General features: G+C 41.4%; 2 protein-coding genes across 3 annotated transcripts; one reads left to right on the plus strand and one right to left on the minus strand.

The window, feature by feature from the left end:
* Positions 1-679: 679 nt before the first annotated feature.
* Positions 680-22,161, minus strand: NDUFA13 (NADH:ubiquinone oxidoreductase subunit A13). 2 transcript variants are annotated; one of them, XM_074306897.1, is made up of 6 exons: positions 20,011-20,494; positions 19,674-19,806; positions 9,127-9,205; positions 2,018-2,089; positions 1,395-1,464; positions 680-852 (listed from the first exon to the last, which is right to left on the minus strand). In XM_074306897.1, exons 2-6 carry the CDS (start codon positions 19,765-19,767, stop codon positions 733-735), a joined length of 435 nt encoding a protein of 144 aa, XP_074162998.1. In that variant the 5' UTR covers positions 19,768-19,806; positions 20,011-20,494; the 3' UTR covers positions 680-732. The 2 variants fall into 2 exon arrangements, with proteins under 2 accessions (XP_074162998.1, XP_074163007.1); XM_074306906.1 differs by lacking the exons at positions 19,674-19,806; positions 20,011-20,494 and adding an exon at positions 21,700-22,161.
* TSSK6 (testis specific serine kinase 6) lies at positions 20,650-22,165 on the plus strand. Its single transcript, XM_074306883.1, has one exon. The coding sequence runs from the start codon at positions 20,827-20,829 to the stop codon at positions 21,643-21,645; it is 819 nt and encodes a 272-aa protein (XP_074162984.1). The 5' UTR covers positions 20,650-20,826; the 3' UTR covers positions 21,646-22,165.
* The last annotated feature ends 341 nt before the right edge of the window (positions 22,166-22,506 follow it).

The raw sequence follows: 22,506 nt of genomic DNA on the forward strand, positions 1-22,506 counted from the left end.
CCACAATCTCTGCCCCAGCAGTGAGATGGGGAAATTAAGTTATCCATCCTCATATTCTCCAAAGGCAGATACTGGGAGCATTAGAAAGATTAGGGGAGGAGGGGGGAATTTAGGTCAAACTGGGTCAATGTTTGGGGAACAGAGGTAGGAGTGGCAGTGACAGGAAAATCCATTTGTGGTTATGACCAAAAATTCATATAGGAAAAGGATGCCGCATATGACTGGGAATAAGGTCCCTCTGGCAGCTAGTGAACTCATGTGCTGTGGCTAGAGATTCTGGCCCCATAGAGTTAGATCTATGATGGGGCTGAGGGACTAGGGATTATCAGCTAGCTTGCCAGAGGTGCTTCGGACAAACCTTACACATGCCGCAAGAGGTTGCCTTGAAGCCATTACAATGGGAAGACCAAGGCTAAGCAGAGAGGGATAAATGAGAGTGGGGGGAGACTTCTCTTTTACTGACTTTAAATGAGGGAAGCACAGTCCAATATTCATCAGAATGACCTGTGTTTCATCTGGGAGAAATATTAATGATGATTCCAGGACTGAGAAAATATGGTCCCTGGGGCAAAGGGAGGCTCATGTTCCTACCACAAGAGCAAAGCAAGTATAGGCTCTTTGAGGTATAGATGTCCCTCCTTGTCCCCAACACACATAGACACACACACATACACACCAATTTCTAAGGAAATCTTTAATCTCTCTGAGGGATGGCCAGGCCCTGGCACATCTTTAGGTGTACCATGTGAAGCCATAGTTAGCATGGACTCTCTCTTCATTGGTTCGTAGACTGTACAGCTCACCCAAGGTTGGAGGCACCCATCGGGTGGAATGGAACACAGACTCACCCACCTGAAGAGAAAGAGCCATTATTGTGAGTCCCAAATCTCCATGGAGGAAGACTGGCCCCCCAGCAAGGGCTGCTCACATGTCAGTCTGTGCCAGCCAAACTCAGGGGGATGTTAGCAGCTTGTGGCCCCAAGGGACACCAACTAATAAATCTATGACCCTCGGCCTCCTCCCCAGCCCTCAGCCCCTAACTCCTTTGCCCCTCTTCTCTCTTACAGCTGTTAAGGAAAAAGAGCAAATCAGGTTGGGAGTCCTAAGACCTAGTCCCAATACCTCCACAAAAAGTGCAGTGTGATCCTGGGCCACTCCTTTCTGAGTTTCCTCTTCCATAAAATAATATTAACAGAACAGAGGGCCAGAATGGGAGGGCCATTAGCACCCAGAATGTCAGACCTGGGAGGGAGTTTAGAGATCTTTTTTTGATCCCACTGTTATGTAAAAAGACCCTTGGAGTTCACAAAGAATAAAGCATTTGTACAAAATCACAATGTTCAATTAGGATCCTGCTTCTAGATCCTCCCTCCCCAATTAAAGGAGCCACCAACCTTCCAGCCAGGAACATCTTTCATGATTATAGCCTCCTCCTCCAGGTTCTCTCTCAACATACGCAGCTTCCTTCAGATAAACAGACAACAGTTAGAAGCCCCACACTAACACCGTATTGCTGATCCTTAAAATGATCTGTGTGGGAAAAGAGAGATGAATTGGTAGAGAAAGGGGTACCTAAAGCTTGTCTTGCCACCTGTTCTCTGTGGGAAAAATTTATTTCCTGAGGGACGCAAGTGGAATCTGAATCCCTGTTCTCTAGAAGTCCAGACGTTCAGAAAGAATTTTTTTGTATTTCCCAGCCCCGTTCCCTTTCTGTGGCTACATCCACACAAAAATAAGAAAACAAAGCCAGAAAAATCGGAAGTCTCCTGCTAATTGAAATAAAAAATCCCAGAACCGATTGGACAAATGGAATCAAAGGCAAAATAACTGACAGATAGTGGGATTCATTCCGAAAGAGTAACAACAGAAAAGGCCCAATGTCAAGCTCACTCCTTATACAACAGCCAACACACATTGGGTCTTGGGTCAGAATCCTCCCACAATCGTGGAGAGACCCCCTTCACTGGCCTCCCAGTCTTGGGGGCTCCCCCTAACCCCAGCTCCAAGGGATTCTTACCTTCGATCCTCCTCTGCCTGCAACAGTGGCATCAATGCAATCCGGGCCTCCAGGTCTTCAATCAGCCAACGTCTGGAGCAAACACAGACAGTTAAGTGCTAAGGGCTGCCACACAGGCTTGGGAAGACTTAAATCCTGAGAGCCAAAGCTAGGTCAGAGAAGACACCCCACCCAGCCACACCCCCCAATACCCAGCCCTTCTTCCAAGCCACTGAGGAGGAAGTGATGTCACTTAGCCTTCTAACCAGGAAAGGACCTAGAAGCCCATTACAGCAAATCTAGGAAGGGGAGAAGGAAGCACTAATTCCAAGAGACTGTATAACGATGAAGTCAAAACAGATGATTGATGACATCCCTTCTAGCTTTGCTAGATCCCTTTCATTGTATCCCCAGAAACAAGTGAGCTCTCTCCTCCGCTCCCTATTTCCCATTTTCACTGATCTCTCTAAATGGGGATCCTTTAAGTGCTGAGGCTCAACAATTCTAAATGCTCACATTATCCTAGAGAGCACACTCCATGCACAGCACTCATGGTCCTGTTATGGAAATGGTTCCAGGCCCAGCACAGCCCATCAATTAAATAAGTAGGACAGACACCAAGATTCAGATCCAGGCTTAGTCTGTACATCATCAGAGTTTTTCAGAGGAAAAATTCCAAGTTATCCATATGAAAATGTCCCATTAAAGAAATTAAAGAAATTCAACTCACATCTGGGATTTGTAAAGTTAACAAAAAAGGGGGGGGGGGAGGGAGGAATAGAGGAAGGGAAGAGAGGGAAGGGAAGGGAAGGGAAATACTGGAGGTACTGTGGGGAAAAATTGTTGATGGAGCTGTTCATTAGATCAGACATTCCAAAAAGAAATCTGGAATGATGCCCAAAAAGCTACTTAATTGCACATACCCTTGACCCAGCAATATCAATACTAGGTCTATTTGATTAAAAAAAAAAAAAAAAATCAAAGAAATAGGAAAAGGACCCATACATAAAAATAGGTGGCAGAGCAGATAGAGCCCCAGGCCTGAAGCAAGGAAGGACTATGTTCACATTTGGCCTCAGACACTTTACTAGTTTTGTGATCCAGGACAAATCTTTTCATCTCTGCTTGCCTCAGTGTCCACATTTGTAAAATAAGGATAATAACAGCACCAATGAGAGATGATAATTGCAAAGCACTTACTTTTGGCACAGTGATATTACGATTAGGCATATAACTCAAGGAGACCCAAAACAGAGGAAAAATATTTACAGCAAATATAGTAAAATTCAAAAACTAATTGTATGTCTTTTTTGTCCTTACACTCCCTATGTTTTTACTGTTCTCTGTCCCCTTTACTTCTTTAACTAAAGAGGAGGAAAAACAAGTTCAATAAAACTAATGTATCAAAAAATTCTGCCCTTATTTGCAGATTCCATATACATGTAACTATTCTACAAATGATGCAAGAGAAGTAACTTTTTATGTATCTTCTTTAAAATCAAACTTAGTTCTTTCCACTTTACAATATTTAGTTACAATTATTTTGTGGTAGTTCTATTGACCTTATTTGACTTCACTGTGAACACTGTTTTCTTGAATGCTAATTTCATTTTGCATAAATTCATCTAACATTATCCCATGACCCTCCATATTCATCATGTCCACGTTTCTTAATAGTTCATTACATTCATATACCACAATTTTGTTTAGTCATTTCCCAATCAAGGGGCACCTCCCTTGTTTCCAGTTCTTTGCTACCATTAAAAAGTGCTGCTATCTAAATATTTTGGTATTTATGGAGCCTTTCTTTTTATTAACGACCTTCTTAGGAAATATCTAGCAGTGAAATCTCTGGGTCAAAAGAACATGGATGTTTTAGACATTTTGTTCACATAATTTCAAATGGCTTTCCAGAAAAGAAATCAGTCCTACCAAAATGCATTAGAGCTGGGGACAGTGTAGCCTCCACTCTGGAAACAAAATCCTATATTAACAAAGAATTAAAAGCCAAGTAATAAGATAGGAAAATGAGGAGACAACAGAAAAAGTTTCTGACCACAGAAAGTTACTATGGTGACAAGATATCAAAACACACACTCAGAAGAAAATAAAGTCAAAGCTCCTATATCCAAAGCCTCCAAGAAAATAAGACTTGGTCTCACTCAAAAGGGATTCGGAAAAACAAATAAGAGATGCAGGGGAAAAATTAAGAAAAGAAATGAGAGTAGTGCAAATGGAAATACAAAAAAATAATGAGGAAAAGAATGCCTTAAAAAGCAAAATTGGCCAAATGGGAAAGGAGATACAAAAGCTCACTGAGGAAAATAATTCTTTAAAATTAAAATTAAGCAAATGGAAGCTAATGACTTAGAAGAAATTCAAGATATAATAAAGCAAAACCAAAAAAAAATTAAAATTAAAATTAAAAAATAGAAAATGTGAAATATTCTCACTGGAAAAACAAGAAATTGGAAAATACGTACAGGAGAGATAATTTTCAAATTATTGGTCTATCTGAAAGTTATGATCAAAAAAAGAGCCTGGAAATCATCTTTCAAGAAATTATCAAAGAAAATATGGAAATATGTTTAGAATTGCATATGTTTAACCTATATTGGATCACTTGCTGTCTAGACAAGGAGGGAGGAGGGAAAGAGAAAAATATGGAACCCAAGATTTTGTAAGGGTGAATACTGAAAACTTATTTTTGCATTTTTTGAAAAATAAAAAGCAATTATTATAAAAATAAACTTTAAAAATTATAGACTGGGGGTAAAAAAGAATTTATCAAAGAAAACTGTCCTGATATTCTACAACCAGAGGACAAAAAAGAAATTGAAAAATCACTTTCTGAAAGAAATTCCAAAGTGAAAACTCCCAGGAATATTAATAGCCGAATTCTGGAACTCCCAGATCAACCAGAGGATATTGTTCAGGATAACACAAAATTTAGCAGTTTCTACATTAAAGGACTAGAGGGCTTGGAATATGATATTTTAAAGAGCAGAAGAGCTAGAATCACAATTAAGAACCACCTACCCAGCAAAAGTGAGTATAATTCTTCAGGGGAAAAGGTAGAAATTCAATGAAATAGAGGATTTCCAAGCATTCATAATTAAAAGACCAGAGCTGAATGGAAATTTTGGTTTTCAAAATACACGATTTGGGAGAAGCATAAGGAGGTAAACAGGAAAGTGATATCAAAAGGGACTTAATGAGGTCTATCTGTGTACATTCCTACATGGAAAGACACTTATAACTCATTTGAACTTTCTCATTATTATGACAGTTAGAAGTATACCTAGAAAGAGGCCCCAGATGTGCATTGAATATGAAGGGATAATATCTAAGAAAAAATGAAATTAAAAGGTCAGAGAGGAATGTACCAGAAGAAAGGGAAAAGAAGTGGAATGGTGTAAATTTATCTAATATAAAAAAAAGCAAGAAAAAGAGAGAAAAGGGAGAAGAGGATAAAAAGGGAACTTTCCACTTGTCAGAAGTGACTGAAAGAGTAAATCACATACATACTCAATATAGGTAACAAAAATCTATCTTAGGGACAGCCAGATGGTGCAGTGGAAAAGAGGCCCTGAAGTCAGAAGGACCTGAGTTCAAATCCAGCCTCAGATACTCACTAGTTGTATGACCCTGGGCAAGTCATAACTCCAACTACCTTGCAAAGAAAAGAAAGAAAAGAAATCTATCTTAACCTGCAGGAAAGTTAGAAGGGAATGGGATTAATGAAAAAGGGAAGGTGATAAAAGAAAGGGCATGTTGGGGGGAAAGGGAGTGATCAGTAATAAAACACTGGGACAGGGTGAAAGAAGAAAGAAAATAAATGGAGGGAAATACAGTTAATAGTAATTGTAAAAAGAATTTTAAATCTAGTTTCTCTGATAAGGTCTCATTTCTCAAACATAGAAACTGAGTCAAATTTATTAAAACAATAATAATAATAATAATAATAAAAGCCATGACCCAATTGATGAATGATCAAAAGATATGACCTATGACTAAAAAGCTATAAATTCATGCATATCCTTTGACCTAACAATGCCACTATTAGGTATGAATACCAAAAGAGATTTTAAAAGGGGAGAGGAGGAGGAAAAGGACATATATGTACAAAAATATTTATATCAGTTCTCTTCTCAGGGCAAAAAATAGAAAATTGAGGGGAATGCCCATCAACTGGGGAATGGTTGGCTAAATTGTGGTATATGATTATGATGGAATGTTATTGTAATGTTATTGTTCTATGGAAAATGATTAACTCAAGCAAAGTGAAATGTACAATTTCAAAGTAATGACAATGTTCTAGGATGATTTTGCTATTCTCAGCAGTACAATGATCACAACTACTCTGAAGGACTTATGATGAAAAATCCTATACATACCCAGAGAAAGAACTGTTTGTATCTGAATACAGAATGAAGTATACTTTCTCTTTATTTTACTTCATTTTTCTTGAGAGGTTTTTTTTTTTTCATTTTGGAGAGTTTTTTAGGGAAAGAGATCGATCTTTTCTTTCACAAAGTGATTTTTGTGGAAATGTTTTACATAACTTTACATGTGATTTCTTAATAATGGAGGCTAGAGGTGGAGATAAGGGAAAGAATCTAGAATTCAAAAGTTTTAAAAACAAATGTTAAAAAATTGTTTTAAATGTAAGTGGGATAAAACATTAAATAAATAAATGGGTGAATGAATGAATAAAAAATTAGTAAGAAATTAGTAAGATGCCCTCCAGATACTTTTCTTTGCAAATCACAATGAACTTAAACACTGCAATCTTGTAAATGAAATTCACAGTCACACATATAAACTATCTTAGATATGTACTGCAGACAGATAATGGTCTAAATATAGAATTACATAGAAAAATGAAAACTGGTTAAACTATTTGTAAAATTTCATGATGCTTTCAATAACCCCAAGCTTCTTATTAAAAAGAAAAACCCATTTTTAATACCAATATTTTTCTGATGATGAAAAGAAAACAATAAATCTCCCCTATATCTTCCCTTTCAAAACAATAAAAAATAAAAAATAAATGCCCTTCTTTTCAAACAAAACATATTCACATTTTGGCCTTGCCAGAAAATGAATGTCTTTCTGTAATTCTGATTTTAATACTTCTATCTTAAAAAGTAGGAACTAGTTAGTATGAGATCATTGCAATGATCAAATACAAGTCTTTCAAAACTGTATTCCTTTACAATGTTTTAGGCTAATGTAAAACTGTTTTTTCTACTTCTACTTATTTACTCTATACAAGTTTTCTCAGATTTTCTCATTCCTTACACAGTCTCATTCCTTACACAGTCTCATTTTCCATTACATATATCATTATTTGTTCAGCTGATCCCCAATTGAGAAACTCCCTCTTTGTTTCAGTTTGTTACAACAAAAATGCTGATATAAACATTTTGTACATCTGAATAATTTCTGCCTTTCTTTGATTTCTCTAAATTATAAGCCTAATAGTGAACTGCATTAAAAGATATGAATCCAAATTGGGAAGTTACTTTTTCAAGAGTCTATGAAAACCCAGCAAATGTGATGCCAAAAGGCCCACTTCAGACCTTTTTAACAACCTGATCAGAGGCAATAGCACAGGGATGCCCAAAGAGAGAATACATTCTGTAAGAACTCTGATCTTGGCTGTTATAGTAGTTGACTTGAATAATACTGAAATACCACATCCAGAATAACTATAACTAGACCGGTAGTCAATGGTATTGCAACTACCTTTTATCTCCCCACTCTGGCCACCCTTGGTTGTATATTTGTGTATATTCTTTCTTGATTTTAGGTTAATGAGTATGGGAGAAAGAATACCTTAAGTGACTTGCTCAAGGTCACACAGCTAGTGATGGTATGAAACATAATTGAACTCAGATAGATGAATCTTCCTGACTTCAGGCTCACTGTGCCCATATTGGTTTCTGCTATATTATCTCAATAAAAATAATTTTTTGATGTTTAAAAAAAAAAGTATGTACAGTCACAAGGACAAATCTCTTGGGGAAAGAAACCCAATATAATGTATCCGCCCCATTACAGGCAGGTTGAAAACCATCTGGGATCTTGCCACATTGATCTTTCAAAGGCAAACCCTATGACTGGCATGAGGAGTGTCACTGAATAGAAGCAGCTGTCCTTAGTTACAGGGATCACATGCACAGGACCAGTAATAATACCTCTGAACAATTATTGTATCTAACACAAAACAGCATCACAGTTCCTATGTGCAGATTAATGATGAATCTGGTCTGCAATCTAACTATCCCACAGGACATTAGCTTATCAGAAGGTTTGTGGTTACCTCCAATGAGCAACAAACAGTGTGCCCTTTTAACATTGGCAGGCCATGGAAGACATCAGCAAAATTCTTATTAGTCCTGACCTCAAAGAGAATCTTTAACTATCCAGTCTTGTTCTCTCCAGACCCTATACAGTTAAGTCAGTGGTCATTCCCCATAAATCAGTATAAAGATCAGATCAGTCTCACCCTCAAGGCACAAGTCAGCCATTTGGTCCACTAGGAGGAACTGCCACACTCCGCCCTACTGGATTAATGTTCCAGTTGTACATGCTTCTCTCATAGCAGGAGGAACTATTAGCAAAGCAGGCAAAATGGCATTTCTCAATAGCCTAGTTTTTATAGGCCAGGGCCCACTGGACTAGCAAAGAAGGCAGAGCATCACAGGAATGGGACAAGAGATCTAAGCCCATTTTGACAAAGTAATAATCTATTCAGAAACAACCCAAGGAACATGACACAGAATATGCCATTTCCAATTAAAAACAGACCTTCTTATTAAAGGGACCACCTTGCATCACTCATAATGGGCAACGGGTAATTCTAAATGATGGGTGGTGATATGGCCCCACATTATCCATTATTCAATCAACAGCAACTAGGGAGTTCCCTCAGAAGTCTTGGTCTTTCAGACCAGTTAACTCCCAAAAGTTGGCCTCTGGACTTTTAAAGGAAAACAAACCCTGCATTCAATGTAAAGTAGATACCATTCCTCCACAGATATCTATACTCAAGGATTTTTGATCACACAACTTCCAGAGCGTGCTGTATATGCACTGCAGGCAAAGGAAGATGGGGACCATACCTTCTCTGTCGGTTCCACTTCATCACACCCCAGTGGCCAAACAGCAGTGTCCCAATGCCGATGGCAAACATGCTATATCCTGAAAGGGAAAAGAGAGCAAGGAGAGGCATGGAATGGATGTTGATCTTCATATGAGAGCCCAAGGCAGGCAGGCAGATGTTTCTGTTGACATGCCTTTGGCTAAAAAGGAAGATGTCTTAGAATCACTGTATCATGACACAAGGGCCCTTAGAACATGTAAAATAATGATCTATTAGTATAGAAGGGCCTTAGAACAGAAAATACACACCCATCAGAGAGAAACAAGACCTTAGTATAGAAGAGTCCTTAGAACATACAAAATAATGTCAGAGGACAACATCTATTAGTAGAGAAGGACCTTAGAACACGAAATACATACCAGAGAGAAACAAGACATTAATACAGAAAGGCTCTTAGAAAAATCACAAAATAAATGTTAGAGGGGGACAACTTAATTTTAAAATGATAACTGACACTTTAATGTTACAAAATGATTTCAACACATTTCTCTCTCATTTGATCCTCATAAATCTCATTATGAATAGTGATTTTTTTTGGACTAGTATTTTTTTTCCAATTTTTAAAATTAATTTTATAATTATAATTTTTTGACAGTACATATCCATGGGTAATTTTTTTTTTTAAACAACATTATCCCTTGTATTCATTTTTCCAAAATTTCCCCTCCCTCCCTCTACTCCCTCCCCTAGATGACAGGCAATCGCATACATATTAAATGTGTTAACAGTATAACCTAGATACAATATATGGGTGTAAAACCAAATTTCTTGTTGCATGGTAAGAAGGTATAAGTAACCTGGGTAGAAAGACAATAGTGCAAACATTTTACACTCAATTCCCAGTGTTCATTCTCTGGGTGTAGCTGTTTCTGTCCATCATTGATCAATTGGAACTGAATTAGATCTTTATGTTGAAGATATCCACTTCAATCAGAATATATCTTCATACAGTATTGTTGTTGAAGTGTATAGTGATCTCCTGCTTCTGTTCATTTCACTCAGCATCAGTTCATGTAAGTCTCTTCAAGCCTCTCTGTATTCATCCTGCTGGTCATTTCTTACAGAGCAATAATATGCCGTAACATTCATATACTATAATTTACCCAATCACTCTCCAATTGATGGGCATCCATTCATTTTCTAGTTTCTAGCCATTACAAAAAGAGCTGCCACAAGCATTTTGGCACATACAGTTGGACTAGTATTCTTAAGTGTAGAAAACTCCCAGCATATAAATTCCCTCCATTGAAGCAAATCAGCAATTCATCTGTATTTTAAGATGTCTGAAACACTTTTAAGAAGCTGAGTAATTTGCGCTATTCATATGAAAAATGTTAGAATTTGTCAGGGGCAAGACAGGAATCCAGGATTTGTTGATGGACCCAGCTTAGTCTTACATAAAGCAAACTGTCTCTACACCTTTGCATTGAACTAGAAAGATGGCAAAGTAGATAGACACCCCCCCCAAAAAAAATCTGTGAATAAAGTCAGAAAGAGTTGAATTCAGCTCTGGTCTCAGATACACTGCAGCTTTTCTGGGCAAATCACTTAACCTGTCTCAGTTTTCACAACTATAAGATGGGGGTAATAACTTGGGGCAGTATCTCCCCCAGAGGGTTGTTGTGAGGCTCAAATGAGGTAATATTTGTAAAGTACCGGGCACACAAAAGGCACTCCATAATATTAGCTATTTATCATCATCATCATCATCATTATCATCAGCTGTCTTCCAGCCCTGGAATGCACTCCCACCTCCCTTCCACATCTTAGAATCTTCCCTTTTCTTCAAAACTCTGCTCAAGGAACACCTACATGAAGCTTTTCCAGTTCTCAATACCTGCTAGTGCCCTCCAACCAAATATTTACCCTGAAATTATATCACATAAATTTATTTAGACACATTGTTCTCCTCCAACAAACTCTAGGGGTTTTAGGGGCAAGAATGGTTTGTTTTTGGTTTGGGTTTTTGGGGGGTTTTTTTAAGCCTTGGCAAGCCCAGCAGCACCAAACCTGGAAACTGAGACAAACACTTAAAAATAAGTCAAATTTGTCATTTGTTGCTTCTTTAGTTGGAGTCTCACTCCTGGGTCAATGCAATAACTGATCAGAATAGGACCTTTTATTAGCTCTGTTTTCCTAAACTGGGCCAATTCAGTGGCCCAGTGGCTCTCTCCTCCTAGGGCATTCCTCATTGCCTCTTGTCTTATCACAGACATCCAACTCAGGTCCTCAATAATGGAGTCACAGCCTCAGTTTCAGGCTCCCCAAGAGAGGGGACCAACATGCTTCACTACTCCCAACAATAATTTCATGTGGACTAATTGGTCCCTATTTAACAGATGAGGAAATCGGTTGGGAGCTAAGGAAAGGGAAGCAGAGCCTTTTCAGGAAAGGACAAGATGAGAACAAATGGATAGAAACAGTTCAACATCCCTTTAAATTAATATCAACCATTAATAACACTAATAACTTTGGCTTCAGTCATTCATACAGATCTGATACCAAGTTGTATTAGGGGCTTAAGCATATCTCTTGATACTGTTCAGAAGAACACAGGCCACTTATTAAAAACTTTGCTTAAAGAATTGGAAATTGAGGGGACACCCATCAACTGGGGAAGGGCTGAACAAACTGTGGTATATATACTTATGATGGAATATTATTGTGCTATAAGAAATGAGCAAGGTGCTCTCAGAAAAACTTGGACAGACTTTCATGAGCTGAGCTGCTGCAAAGTGAAATGTATTGTGTATAAAACAGCAATATCCGAAGATTGACCCTAAATGACTTAGCTATTCTCAGCAATACAATGATCAAGACATTTCTGAAGGACTTAAAATGAAAAATGCTATACATACTCAAAGAAAAAATTGATGTGCCTGAATGCAGACTGAAACATACTTTACTTTTTTACTTTATTTTTCTTGACATTTGAAGGGGTTTTTTTGGTCTGTTTTCTCACAACATGACTAATATGGAAATGTTTTACATGCCAAAAACTAAAATGTTAATTTTTTTTTTTTTTTACATATAATGTAGGGAAAATAAAATACTAAATAAACTTAATTAAAAAAAAAAAAAGAAAACTTTAAAAAAAGAACCCTACATTTATAAGATCCCCTCACCTATCTAGTAAATTCATTAAAAAAGAAAAGCAAGTTGGGGTTATTTGGTTACTCTTGTTTTATTTGCTGCCCAATTCTTTCTTTTTAAAAAAGAAGCTTGGCTGGTAACTTTTGGTTTTTACATTATAATAAAAAAAGAAAGAAAACTTTAAAAAAAGAACCCTACATTTGTAAGATCCCCTCACCTATCTAGTAAATTCATTAAAAAAGAAAAGCAAGTTGGGGTTATTTGGTTACTCTTGTTTTATTTGCTGCCCAATTCTTTCTTTTTAAAAAAGAAGCTTGGCTGGTAACTTTTGGTTTTTACATTATAATCATCTCCCTACAAACCTCCTACATTAAAAAGCCCTTCTTTGTAACAAAATAAGCAGAGCAAACATTAAGACTTATTGCTGACTTTTTAGTGAACACCATTTTCTATTCTAAATAGTTAACTCACTCCTTGAATCTTGAATAAGCTATTCTAGAATAATGGCAGGAAAAGAGATCAACTTCATTGAGCTCTATAGGATAAAAAGACCACATTTCTCCTGGCTGCCCATCTCTATTATCTTGAGCTTGCTTTCTCTCCTATTCCCACAAATTCTCCAGTAGCACCTCAGCAATCATACATACATACATACCATATATATCACTGTCTGATAACATGAACTCATTACGACAGCCTAGGTATTCTCCTATCATACAACTTATTTTGGGCTTCAATTCCATAGTATATTTGGGAGTCATGCTTCCTAGTCCATTAATCACTCTCCTTCCTATAGAAGTCTGATAAAAGTCAGTCTTATTTCCATAATTCCATCTACTTAAAAAAGGCTTTGTTTTTGGCCTTAGTGCTCCTGACATTCTTAGGATTGTGTCCTCTTATAATCATCTTAATTCAGTGGTATCAAACTCAAACAGATCCTTGCAGATCACAAATTGACTTTTAAAATAATCACAAATTAATATTATCTATGTTATATGTAGTATTACTTATTTTTAAAAACATCTCCCAATTATATTTTACTCCGAATTCAAGCTATCTTTGAGTTTTGTGACTGACACCTGTATTAAGCATCCTATCCTTGTTTTCCTCCTCTACATTTTTTAATCATATAAGTTATTTGATGAGTATCATCGACCCATACCTTCATCTTTTTTTGAAATAGCTTTTTATTTTCAAAATATATGCAAAAAGTTTTCAATATTTACCTGTGCAAAACCTTATATTCCAAATTTTTTCTCCTTCCCTTCCCGCCACCTCCTCCCCTAAACAGCAAGCAGTCCAATATATGTTAAACATGTGCAATTCTTCTATACATATTTCCACACTCATCATACTACATAAGAAAAATCAGATAAAAAGAAAAAAAATGAGAAAGAAAACAAAAAGCAAACAACAAAAAAGGTGAAAAAACTATATTGTGATCCACATTCAATTCTTTCTCTGGATGCAGATGGCTCTCTCCTTCACAAGTCTGTTGGAATTGGCCTAAATCATTTCACATCTATCAGAACTGATCATCATATAATCTTCTTGTTGCTGTGTACAATGTTTTCCTGGTTCTACTCATTTCACTTGGCATCAGTTCACCTAAGTCTCTCCAGGCACTTCTGAAATATCCTGCTGATCTTTTTTTACAGAACAATAATATTCCATAACATTCATATACCATAACTTATCAGCCATTCACCAGCTGATGGGCATCCCACTCAGTTTCCAGGTCCTTGCTGCTATTTTTGCACATATGGATTTTTTTCTCCCTTTTTATGATCTCTTTGGATACAAGCCTAGTAGAGACACTGCTAAATCAAAGTTTGATAGCCCTCTGAACATAGTTCCAAACTGCTCTCCAGAACTGGATCAGATCACAACTCCACAGATAATGTATCAGTGTCCCAGTTTCCCCATATCCCCTCCAACATTTACTATTATCTTTTCTTGTCAAATCTTAGCCAATCTAAGAGGTATGTAAGTGATATTTCAGAGTTGTCTTAATTTGCATTTCTCTGATCAACAGTGATTTAGAGCATTTTTTCATATAATTAGAAATGGTTTTAATTTCTTCATCTGAAAATTGTTCATATCCTCAACTGGAGAATGGCTTGTATTCTTATAAATTTGAGTCAAGTCCTCTGATAAATGAGGCCTTTATCAAAACCCTTAAATCAGAAAAATGTAACAACTTTTTCTTAGTTTTCTGCTTCCTTTTAATCTTGTCTTCATTGTATACTACTTGCATCTGGTCCACAATGACAGCACAAAGAGAGACTGCCAAATGCTTTGCCAAAAGGATCTATGCACACATCTCTTTCAAAATTGACCTCCAGGGAGACTCCAAGGTCAAACAGCAGCAGATGTGGCAGGGGATTCAATCATGAAGGTGTGGCTTAGAATCCACTTTGATACATCCTGGCTCCTTGGAGAACTTTGGAGATGTCAGTTCATTTTCCATAGTCTCTTCCTCAATATGGTGAGGAAAATAATAGCCAAAACATCAATAGCAATATTATGGAGATCAAAAGAGATAATGATCATTTTTTAAAGGGAAAAAAAAAAAAAGTTCCCCCAAAAAGTCATTCTTTTCTTCCTCATAGGTATTGTTTATTTCTGACCTATCTTCTTTATTTTCATCCCTCTTGGCTTGTAAAGTTTAGGCCACAGAATCCTACCTATCTTTTCTGTGAAATCTTTAAAAACCTACTCATCCCAAACCTAGGATGTGAATCAGACTATATATATATCTAGTTTTTCTGTTTCTAACACACATTCTTATTTGGAGTAGTGACTTCCTATATTAAAGCCTCCACCATATTTCTACTTCAGCAATTAATTCCTCTTTATTGGTCAGAACTGAGTCCAGAAAAGCAGCTAACCTGTTGTTTTATCTACTTTTGAAGAATGAAATTATCATTAAGAGAAGTTAGCAATTCATCAGCAGCCCTGCTTCTGGCAGAAAGAGCTTCGGCAGATATATTTGAAGCTATTCCATCCTATCTCACAGACTAAAATCCTTCTTTATTTTCCCCCGTTCAAGAAATGTATTGTCCATTACCCTGACAATGTCACTTTTCTCCTTCTACTGATCCGTGCTGGAAAGGCTCTCTACCAAATTTCTCCTCTCCTCTGGCTCCTGGATTTCCCCAAAAATATAACTTTTTAAATATGTAACTCCTACACTGAATCCTTTTAAAATGTATCCTGCTCTTTCTCAACGAGACATCTTCCAAATCCAAATTTTTGCTATGAGTTTCATTCACTACATCTCAATGAATCCTGTTATCAGTAAACATTTGTCAAGCACCTAAGTAAGTACAGGGCAGCAAGGTGGCAAAGTGGATGGACGACCGAGCCTAGATTCGGGGAGACATCTCCCCAAGTCCAAATCTGGCACTGCAGAAGCGTCAGACATGACTAGAAATGACTTAATGAAAACTAAGCACAGGGAATTGGCAATACATGGAGAAAAACAAAACCAGAAGTTCCTTGTTCTTGAAGAGCTTGTATTCCATTCAAATTAAACATGTCCATATTGTTCTTCAGTCACTTTCTTGGCAGGTAACTGGAGCCGTTTGTCATTTCCTTCCCCACATCATTTGATGGATGAGAAACTGAGGCAAACAGGGTAAGTAACCTGCTCAGCATCACACTTGTACGCAGACTCCTGCAGCACTCTGTATTAGCCACCCACAAAAGCAAATACAAAATAGCTAACAGTAGCTAACGAGGCATTCAGAGTAATTTCAGGGAACAGAGAGGTAGAGTGGGGGCATATCAGGAAAGCTCCCATAGCAGGTGGCCCTTGAGCTGCATTTTGAAGGAGAGGTATTTTAAGAGTAAAACTGAATACTATATTAAGCGCCTACTATGTGGAAGGCGCTGTGCTAAGCGCCTACTCTGGGGGATACAGTGGATCCCAAATGCTTCTTTCCCTAAACTCCACAAATGTCACTTGTAGTAGGGGAAATAAACACTAACATAGCATCTATTATGTACCAAGATGTATGCTAAGTACTTGTTATAAGAGTCTTTCATCTGATCTTCACAAAAATCCTGTGAAACAAGCTATTATCCATATTTTACAATTGAAACAATCAGAGTATGAGACTAGTCCAAGCTTAACACAACAGTAAATGTCTGGCCCTTCCCCACTGTACCCTTCCCCACCTGGCCCTTTAAGAAACATAGGATAGAGTTACAAAATGTAGGGGTCAGGAAATGATGACTTGTTATCATTGAGTATTTGATCTGCACACCTATTTTACATACATATATATCTGGGGTCATGTGAAAATTTGGGGGGGAGAAAAGGAGTGGAAAAAACTTAAAAAGCCCTACTTTACTAAACACAACTGTACCTGTTTTAATTATCTTCAAAAGGCATTTAGGTTACATGGAGCTCTAAAGTCCTCCTTTCTAGCTCTGTCTATGAATATCTTCAGGCACAAACCTTACCCTCAAGAACTTCATATCTCTTTCATTAGGGTCGGAGATCTATTTTTCTTTAACAACTTTACATTTATGGAAATGTTTTGCATAACTTCATATGTGGTTTCTTAACTGTGGGTAGAGTAAAGGGAGAGAAGCTAAAACTCAAAAACCTTAAAAAACAAATGTAAAAAAAAGTTTTGTATTCGATGTAACTGGGGGAAAATATTAAAAACAATTTTTTTGCAAAGAATCTTTTTATCTGTCTTCACTTTCAAAATCAAAATAACTCTCTTCCTCACTTCCAGTTTCACATCACAAAACTGCCTAATGGACTTTTTTGAAGTGGATATTCTACAGGCATCAATAAAGCTACAAAGAGAAACTCATTCCCTTCTGCCTCATCATACCTTCTGCCTAAACTTACCTGTTACCACGCAGGTACCACCACTGTTTCAATCATACAAGCTTGACACTTAAATGTCATCCTTGACTCTGCACAGACTCCAGCCAATCAGCTGCCAGACCTTGTCATTTCTTTCCATAATCTCTCTCACATAAGTCTCCTCTCTCTACTCAGTTACCCATCAAAATTCAAGTCCTTCACTTTTCATTCTAGATTATTACAATAACCTCCTTCTTTACTGGTCTCCTTCCCCAAGTCTCTCTGCACCTCAATCCATCCTACACACAGCTGCCAAAATGAATTTCCTCAAATTCAGGTCTGATGAGGACATACAACCCCGTTCTTAACACATTTCTTTCTCTATTTCCCTTCCCTTCCCTCTCATAATCAGGACTTATCTTACCCACCTTAAACATTAAGCACATTTCACTGCCCAGTCAAACTGGCCTAAGAAAAGACCACCAGATTTGGCAATTACATCAATGGTAACTTTAGACTGATGTTTGGAATCAAGAGGACCAGAATGAAAAGTCATGAGTGAGAGAGGAGAGGAACATAGAGGCACCTGGTTTAGATGGCTTAAGAACTTGAGTTGAAAAAGGAGAAGAAAAAAACAAGATTATAGTTAATTGATGTGACAGAACCTAGTGAAGATTTTCTAAGGATGGAGGAGACCTGGGCACAGGCATTAGGGAAGAAGTTTGAAGATAATAGTAAAAAGAACTAGATTGAAGATGGACAGAAACAGCTACACCGAGAGAAGGAACACTGAGAATTGAGCGTAAACTGTTTGCACTATTGTCATTCTACCCAGGTTACTTACACCTTCGGAATCCAATTCTTAACATGCAACAAGAAACTCGGTTCTGCACACATATATTGTATCTAGGATATACTGTAACACATTTAACATGTGTGGGATTGCCTGTCATCTAGGGGAGGGGGTGGAGGGAAGGAGGGAGGGGAAAATTCGGAACAGAAGTGAGTGCAAGGGATAATGTTGTAAAAAAATTACCCATGCATATGCACTGTCAAAAAATATATATAATTACAAAATTAATTTTAAAAAATAATAAAAGAACTAGATTGAAGCCTATAGAGAGGAGGCTGACAAATGAGAAGGCAATTAGCTGGAGGGCTAAGGATAGAACAAGGGCACCCAGGTAGAGATTAAGCCTTGGTAAGAGTAACCACCTGTTTATCAGAGACTGGAAGAAAGGAAAGAGGAGGGGGGGATGATATCAGGGGCTTTAAGGAGGAGTGGGGAAGGAGACGAGAAGAACTCCCGGCAAATGGCCTCAGTTTTCCAAGTAAAGAATGAGGTAAAGTTGTCATCGCAGAGGAGAAGGTCTGGAAGGCCTGAGCAGAGATTTGCTCTCTCTTTAATGAGGACAATTAGGGGATATCAGTGAATAAGAAATAAAAAGGGCTGACTCAGGTGAAGTTAGCTAACAAGTAAGAGCACAGTCCCATGACTCCTCTAGCTCCATTCAGCAGCAGCTAAGAGGGAAGGGGGTAAGTGATGGGAGGGGGCTGCTTTGGAATGACAAGGGGCATAAAGATTGCGGTGAGCAGGGCAGAAAACTAGGAAGGTGGCTCTGAGTGGGAAAGAGCTGCTGGGCAGCACCGTGGGTGGAGCGTCGATCAGGGGAGTCAGACTCATCTCCCTGATCAAAAATTCAAGTCACGAAGCTGTGTCCCTCAGACCCTCAGCTCTAAGGAAGGAAACGGCGACCCCCCCCCCCAGCATCTCTGCGAGAAAATCCCAAACGCGAGTGGGGCAGACGGAAACCACAAAAACGGAGAATGTGAGCACAGTATGGGAGAATAAAAGTTCGGCCAGTGGTGGTATTCAGAGCAAGGAAAAGTCAGTGACGGCTGCAAGGTAGAGAACATGGACCATTAGGGGGATTCAGTGGATGTAAACAAAACTACAGGAATCCAGCTTAAAATGTCTGCAGACACTCAAAAAAGGGCCTCGGGCTGGTGCACCGGGTGACAAGTGCATAGAGGTAGGGACTTTCCCAAGTCTAATCATGGCCCTCAAAAATCTCCTTCCCACTGTCATTTCTGGTTAAGATATTTTTGTGAAAAAAAAAAAAATAAAATACTTTTGTGAAAGACTCCACAAAAATATATATTTTACTAGTTCTCAGCTGTGAAACTCCCACCCCAGACAAAAGCCCTGTTTTAAAACCTGCGTTCCAGACCAGGCCCCGCCATTCAGCGCTGCGGGGTTTCTAGGTCTGCGAACTGAAGAACGCGCGGGGAGAGGCGGGGTGGTCAGCGGGGGTCGTTAGACTCTCTCTAGGGGAGGGCGAGCTTGCGGTGCTCCTGGTGCGGACCATTCGAGGCAAAGAACGATTCGATTTATACTCGTGGCCCCCCGCCCCCAAGCTACCAAGCCCTCGGGGCCCCGACCCTTCCGCCGCCTTCCTCCTCCTTTCCCCCGCGATTAGGACCCCCGGCCGCCACGTTTAATCTGCTAAGTGACCGAGCGGTTAAGAGAACCAAGAGACCTGGAAGAGACCGATCGTGCCCCTCCCTCTCCACGAAACACTAACCCGAAATTCCCCGACGGGGCAAGTTCCGCTTGTAATCGATGGGACCGTAGCCCCCTGGCGGGGGCATGTCCTGTTTCACCTTGGAGGCCGCCATGTTGCTGGTCCAAAGCACTCCGACAGCAGAGGGCCTAGACTAAAGGACCCGGATGTAGCGTCAATTGGCGCGACCTCGCGCCGCCATCTAAAGAGTGGCGGAAGTTCTTAAAGGGGCGGGCTCTCCATTTAGGCGAAGGGAAAGTGAAATATATCCACATGCATGCATGCATACACGCACACACGTACGCACGGACTACGTACCCCCTTACATACATACATACATATATACATACATACGTACATCCTCCGGCACTTCTCCAGAGTTCTCAGAGGGAAGAGCTGGTCAGTAATAATACCTGCCGTTCATCTAGCTTATTAAAGTTTGCAAAGAACTTTCCTCCGGTTCGGAAGTGGCTCTCCTAACTGGGTTAGGGGTTATAAGCGGCGGCCCCGAGCAATCTAGGAGTTAGCACCGGAGTTCCAGTCCCAAATTTGCACCTTCGCTGACCTTGACCCCCCCACACACACACACACAAAGACCCCCTTCCCCTCAGTCTCCTCCTCAGTAAAACGAGGGGCTGACTGGCTAGCTGGCCTGGCTAAGGTACTCTCCCGCCCTGAATCTGAAGGCCCCGCAGCTCCTGCCCCGTCGCTTGCAGCGTGCCCATTGAGGCCACCAGGGGGGGTTACCGCCTCAGCGTAGCCCTGCCCGGGGGTGCGAGTGAAGTGAGGCGGGATGACGATCCCCAACACCCCTCGGAGCCCCATTAACAGTGGGAACCAGCCTCACTTACGTCCAGCCAGGCTCCGGATCTGGGCGGCTTTCCTTCCGTTACCCCAGCAGCATCTCTATCTCCCCAGGGGCGCTCCCTCCACCCACGTCACAAACCGGGCCCCGGCGTGCAGAGTCAGGAAACCTGCGGCAGCCTCTCTAAGGTCCGTGACGCCCCCAGTCACTTCACAAGGCGGAAATTGTTACCTGGGCGATAAAGGGCGGCGGGGGGCCCCGGGGCAGGAGTGGGCACATGGGGGTCAAGGTCTGTGGGTGCCAAGCGCCATGGGTTAAGCCCCAAATTGAAATTCGGAAAACCCTCCCGACGCTCTCGCCCCGTCCATCATGTCTGGAGACAAACTCTTGAATGAGCTGGGCTACAAGCTGGGCCGCACCATCGGGGAGGGGAGCTACTCCAAGGTCAAGGTGGCCACCTCCAAGAAGTACAAGGGCACGGTGGCCATCAAGGTGGTGGACCGGCGGCGAGCCCCCCCGGACTTTGTCAACAAGTTCCTGCCCCGGGAGCTGTCCATCCTGCGCGGCATCCGCCACCCACACATCGTGCACGTCTTCGAGTTTATCGAAGTGTGCAATGGGAAGCTGTACATCGTCATGGAGGCCGCCGGCACCGACCTACTGCAGGTGGTGCAGCGCAGCGGGCACATCCCGTGCGCCCAGGCGCGCGAGCTTTTCGGACAAATCGTGGGCGCCGTGCGCTACCTGCATGACCACCACCTGGTGCACCGCGACCTCAAATGCGAGAACGTGCTGCTGAGCCCCGACGAGCGGCGCATCAAGCTCACGGACTTCGGCTTCGGACGCCAGGCGCACGGCTACCCGGATCTCAGCACCACCTACTGCGGCTCTGCCGCCTACGCGTCGCCCGAGGTACTCCTGGGCATTCCCTACGACCCCAAGAAGTACGACGTGTGGAGCCTGGGCGTTGTACTGTACGTCATGGTCACCGGCTGCATGCCCTTCGACGACTCGGACATCGCTGGCCTGCCCCGCCGCCAGAAGCGCGGCGTCCTCTACCCCGACGGCCTCGAGCTGGCGGAGCGCTGTAAGGCGCTCATCGCCGAGCTGCTGCAGTTCAGCCCGTCCGCGCGACCCTCCGCCGGCCAGGTTGCCCGCAACAGCTGGCTCCGCGGCGAGGCTTGCTAGCGCCCACCCTCGCGGGGCCCCCCAATCTCCTCCCCTCTTCCCAGGCTACCTTACCCTCACCCCCGACCCCGCGTAGGGGGAGCGGCACGAGGGCGCATGGCGCCCAGGGGAGAGGAGCGGGAAGCTCTCCTGACCTCGTCCCCTCCATCCCTTTTCTCCTTTTTCTCCCGCCCCCCCAGTCTAGGGGCGTGCGACAGGGGACAGCCCCTCCCCCCACAGGACCTAGCGGTAGTGGGGGGTTGGGGGTGGACGAGGGGTGGCTATAGAAAGGGGCATGACCAAGATGCTAGGGACAGAGCGAGGAAAAAAGGGGGGGTCCAGCCACTCAGGGAACCCGGAGGAATTGGAAGTGCCATCACCACGCCGGGCAGGAGGGAGATGCCAAAGCCGGCAGAGCCCCTACTCAAAGGTGGAGCGCAGTCAAGAGACCTCGAGGCGCCCCCCTCTGTTGGCCGAGACCGGAGCTGGCCCTCCCTCCACCCTGCTGGACCCGACAATAAACTCGCTCTCTTGCTAGCAACCCCTGACTCTGGTCACTGGGCCGGAAGGGGGCGGGGGAGGGAGAAGGGAGCACATTCTAGGGAGGCGGGGTAGGGGCAGGGGCAGAAGTGGTTTTTGCCGCCCCGCCCCCTTCTCTCCACGTCCGCCTTTCTGCTCAACTCCAACCTCTCCTTTCCAGACTGTTCGTCGGCCTTGGAGGAAAAAAGTTTGGGGGGGAGGTGGAGAGACGCAACCGAAGTTTAAGCCCTTGGACATCCAAAGTAGGCCCTTTCCATATCCTTGAAAGCTCTTTCGAATCCCACCCTTACCAGACTTGCCCTCTTACGGGTCGTGTTGGGAGCGGGGAGCAAGTTGGGGGTA

This window comes from Sminthopsis crassicaudata, chromosome 1 (genome assembly GCF_048593235.1).
Source record: "Sminthopsis crassicaudata isolate SCR6 chromosome 1, ASM4859323v1, whole genome shotgun sequence".
NCBI lineage: Eukaryota > Metazoa > Chordata > Mammalia > Dasyuromorphia > Dasyuridae > Sminthopsis > Sminthopsis crassicaudata.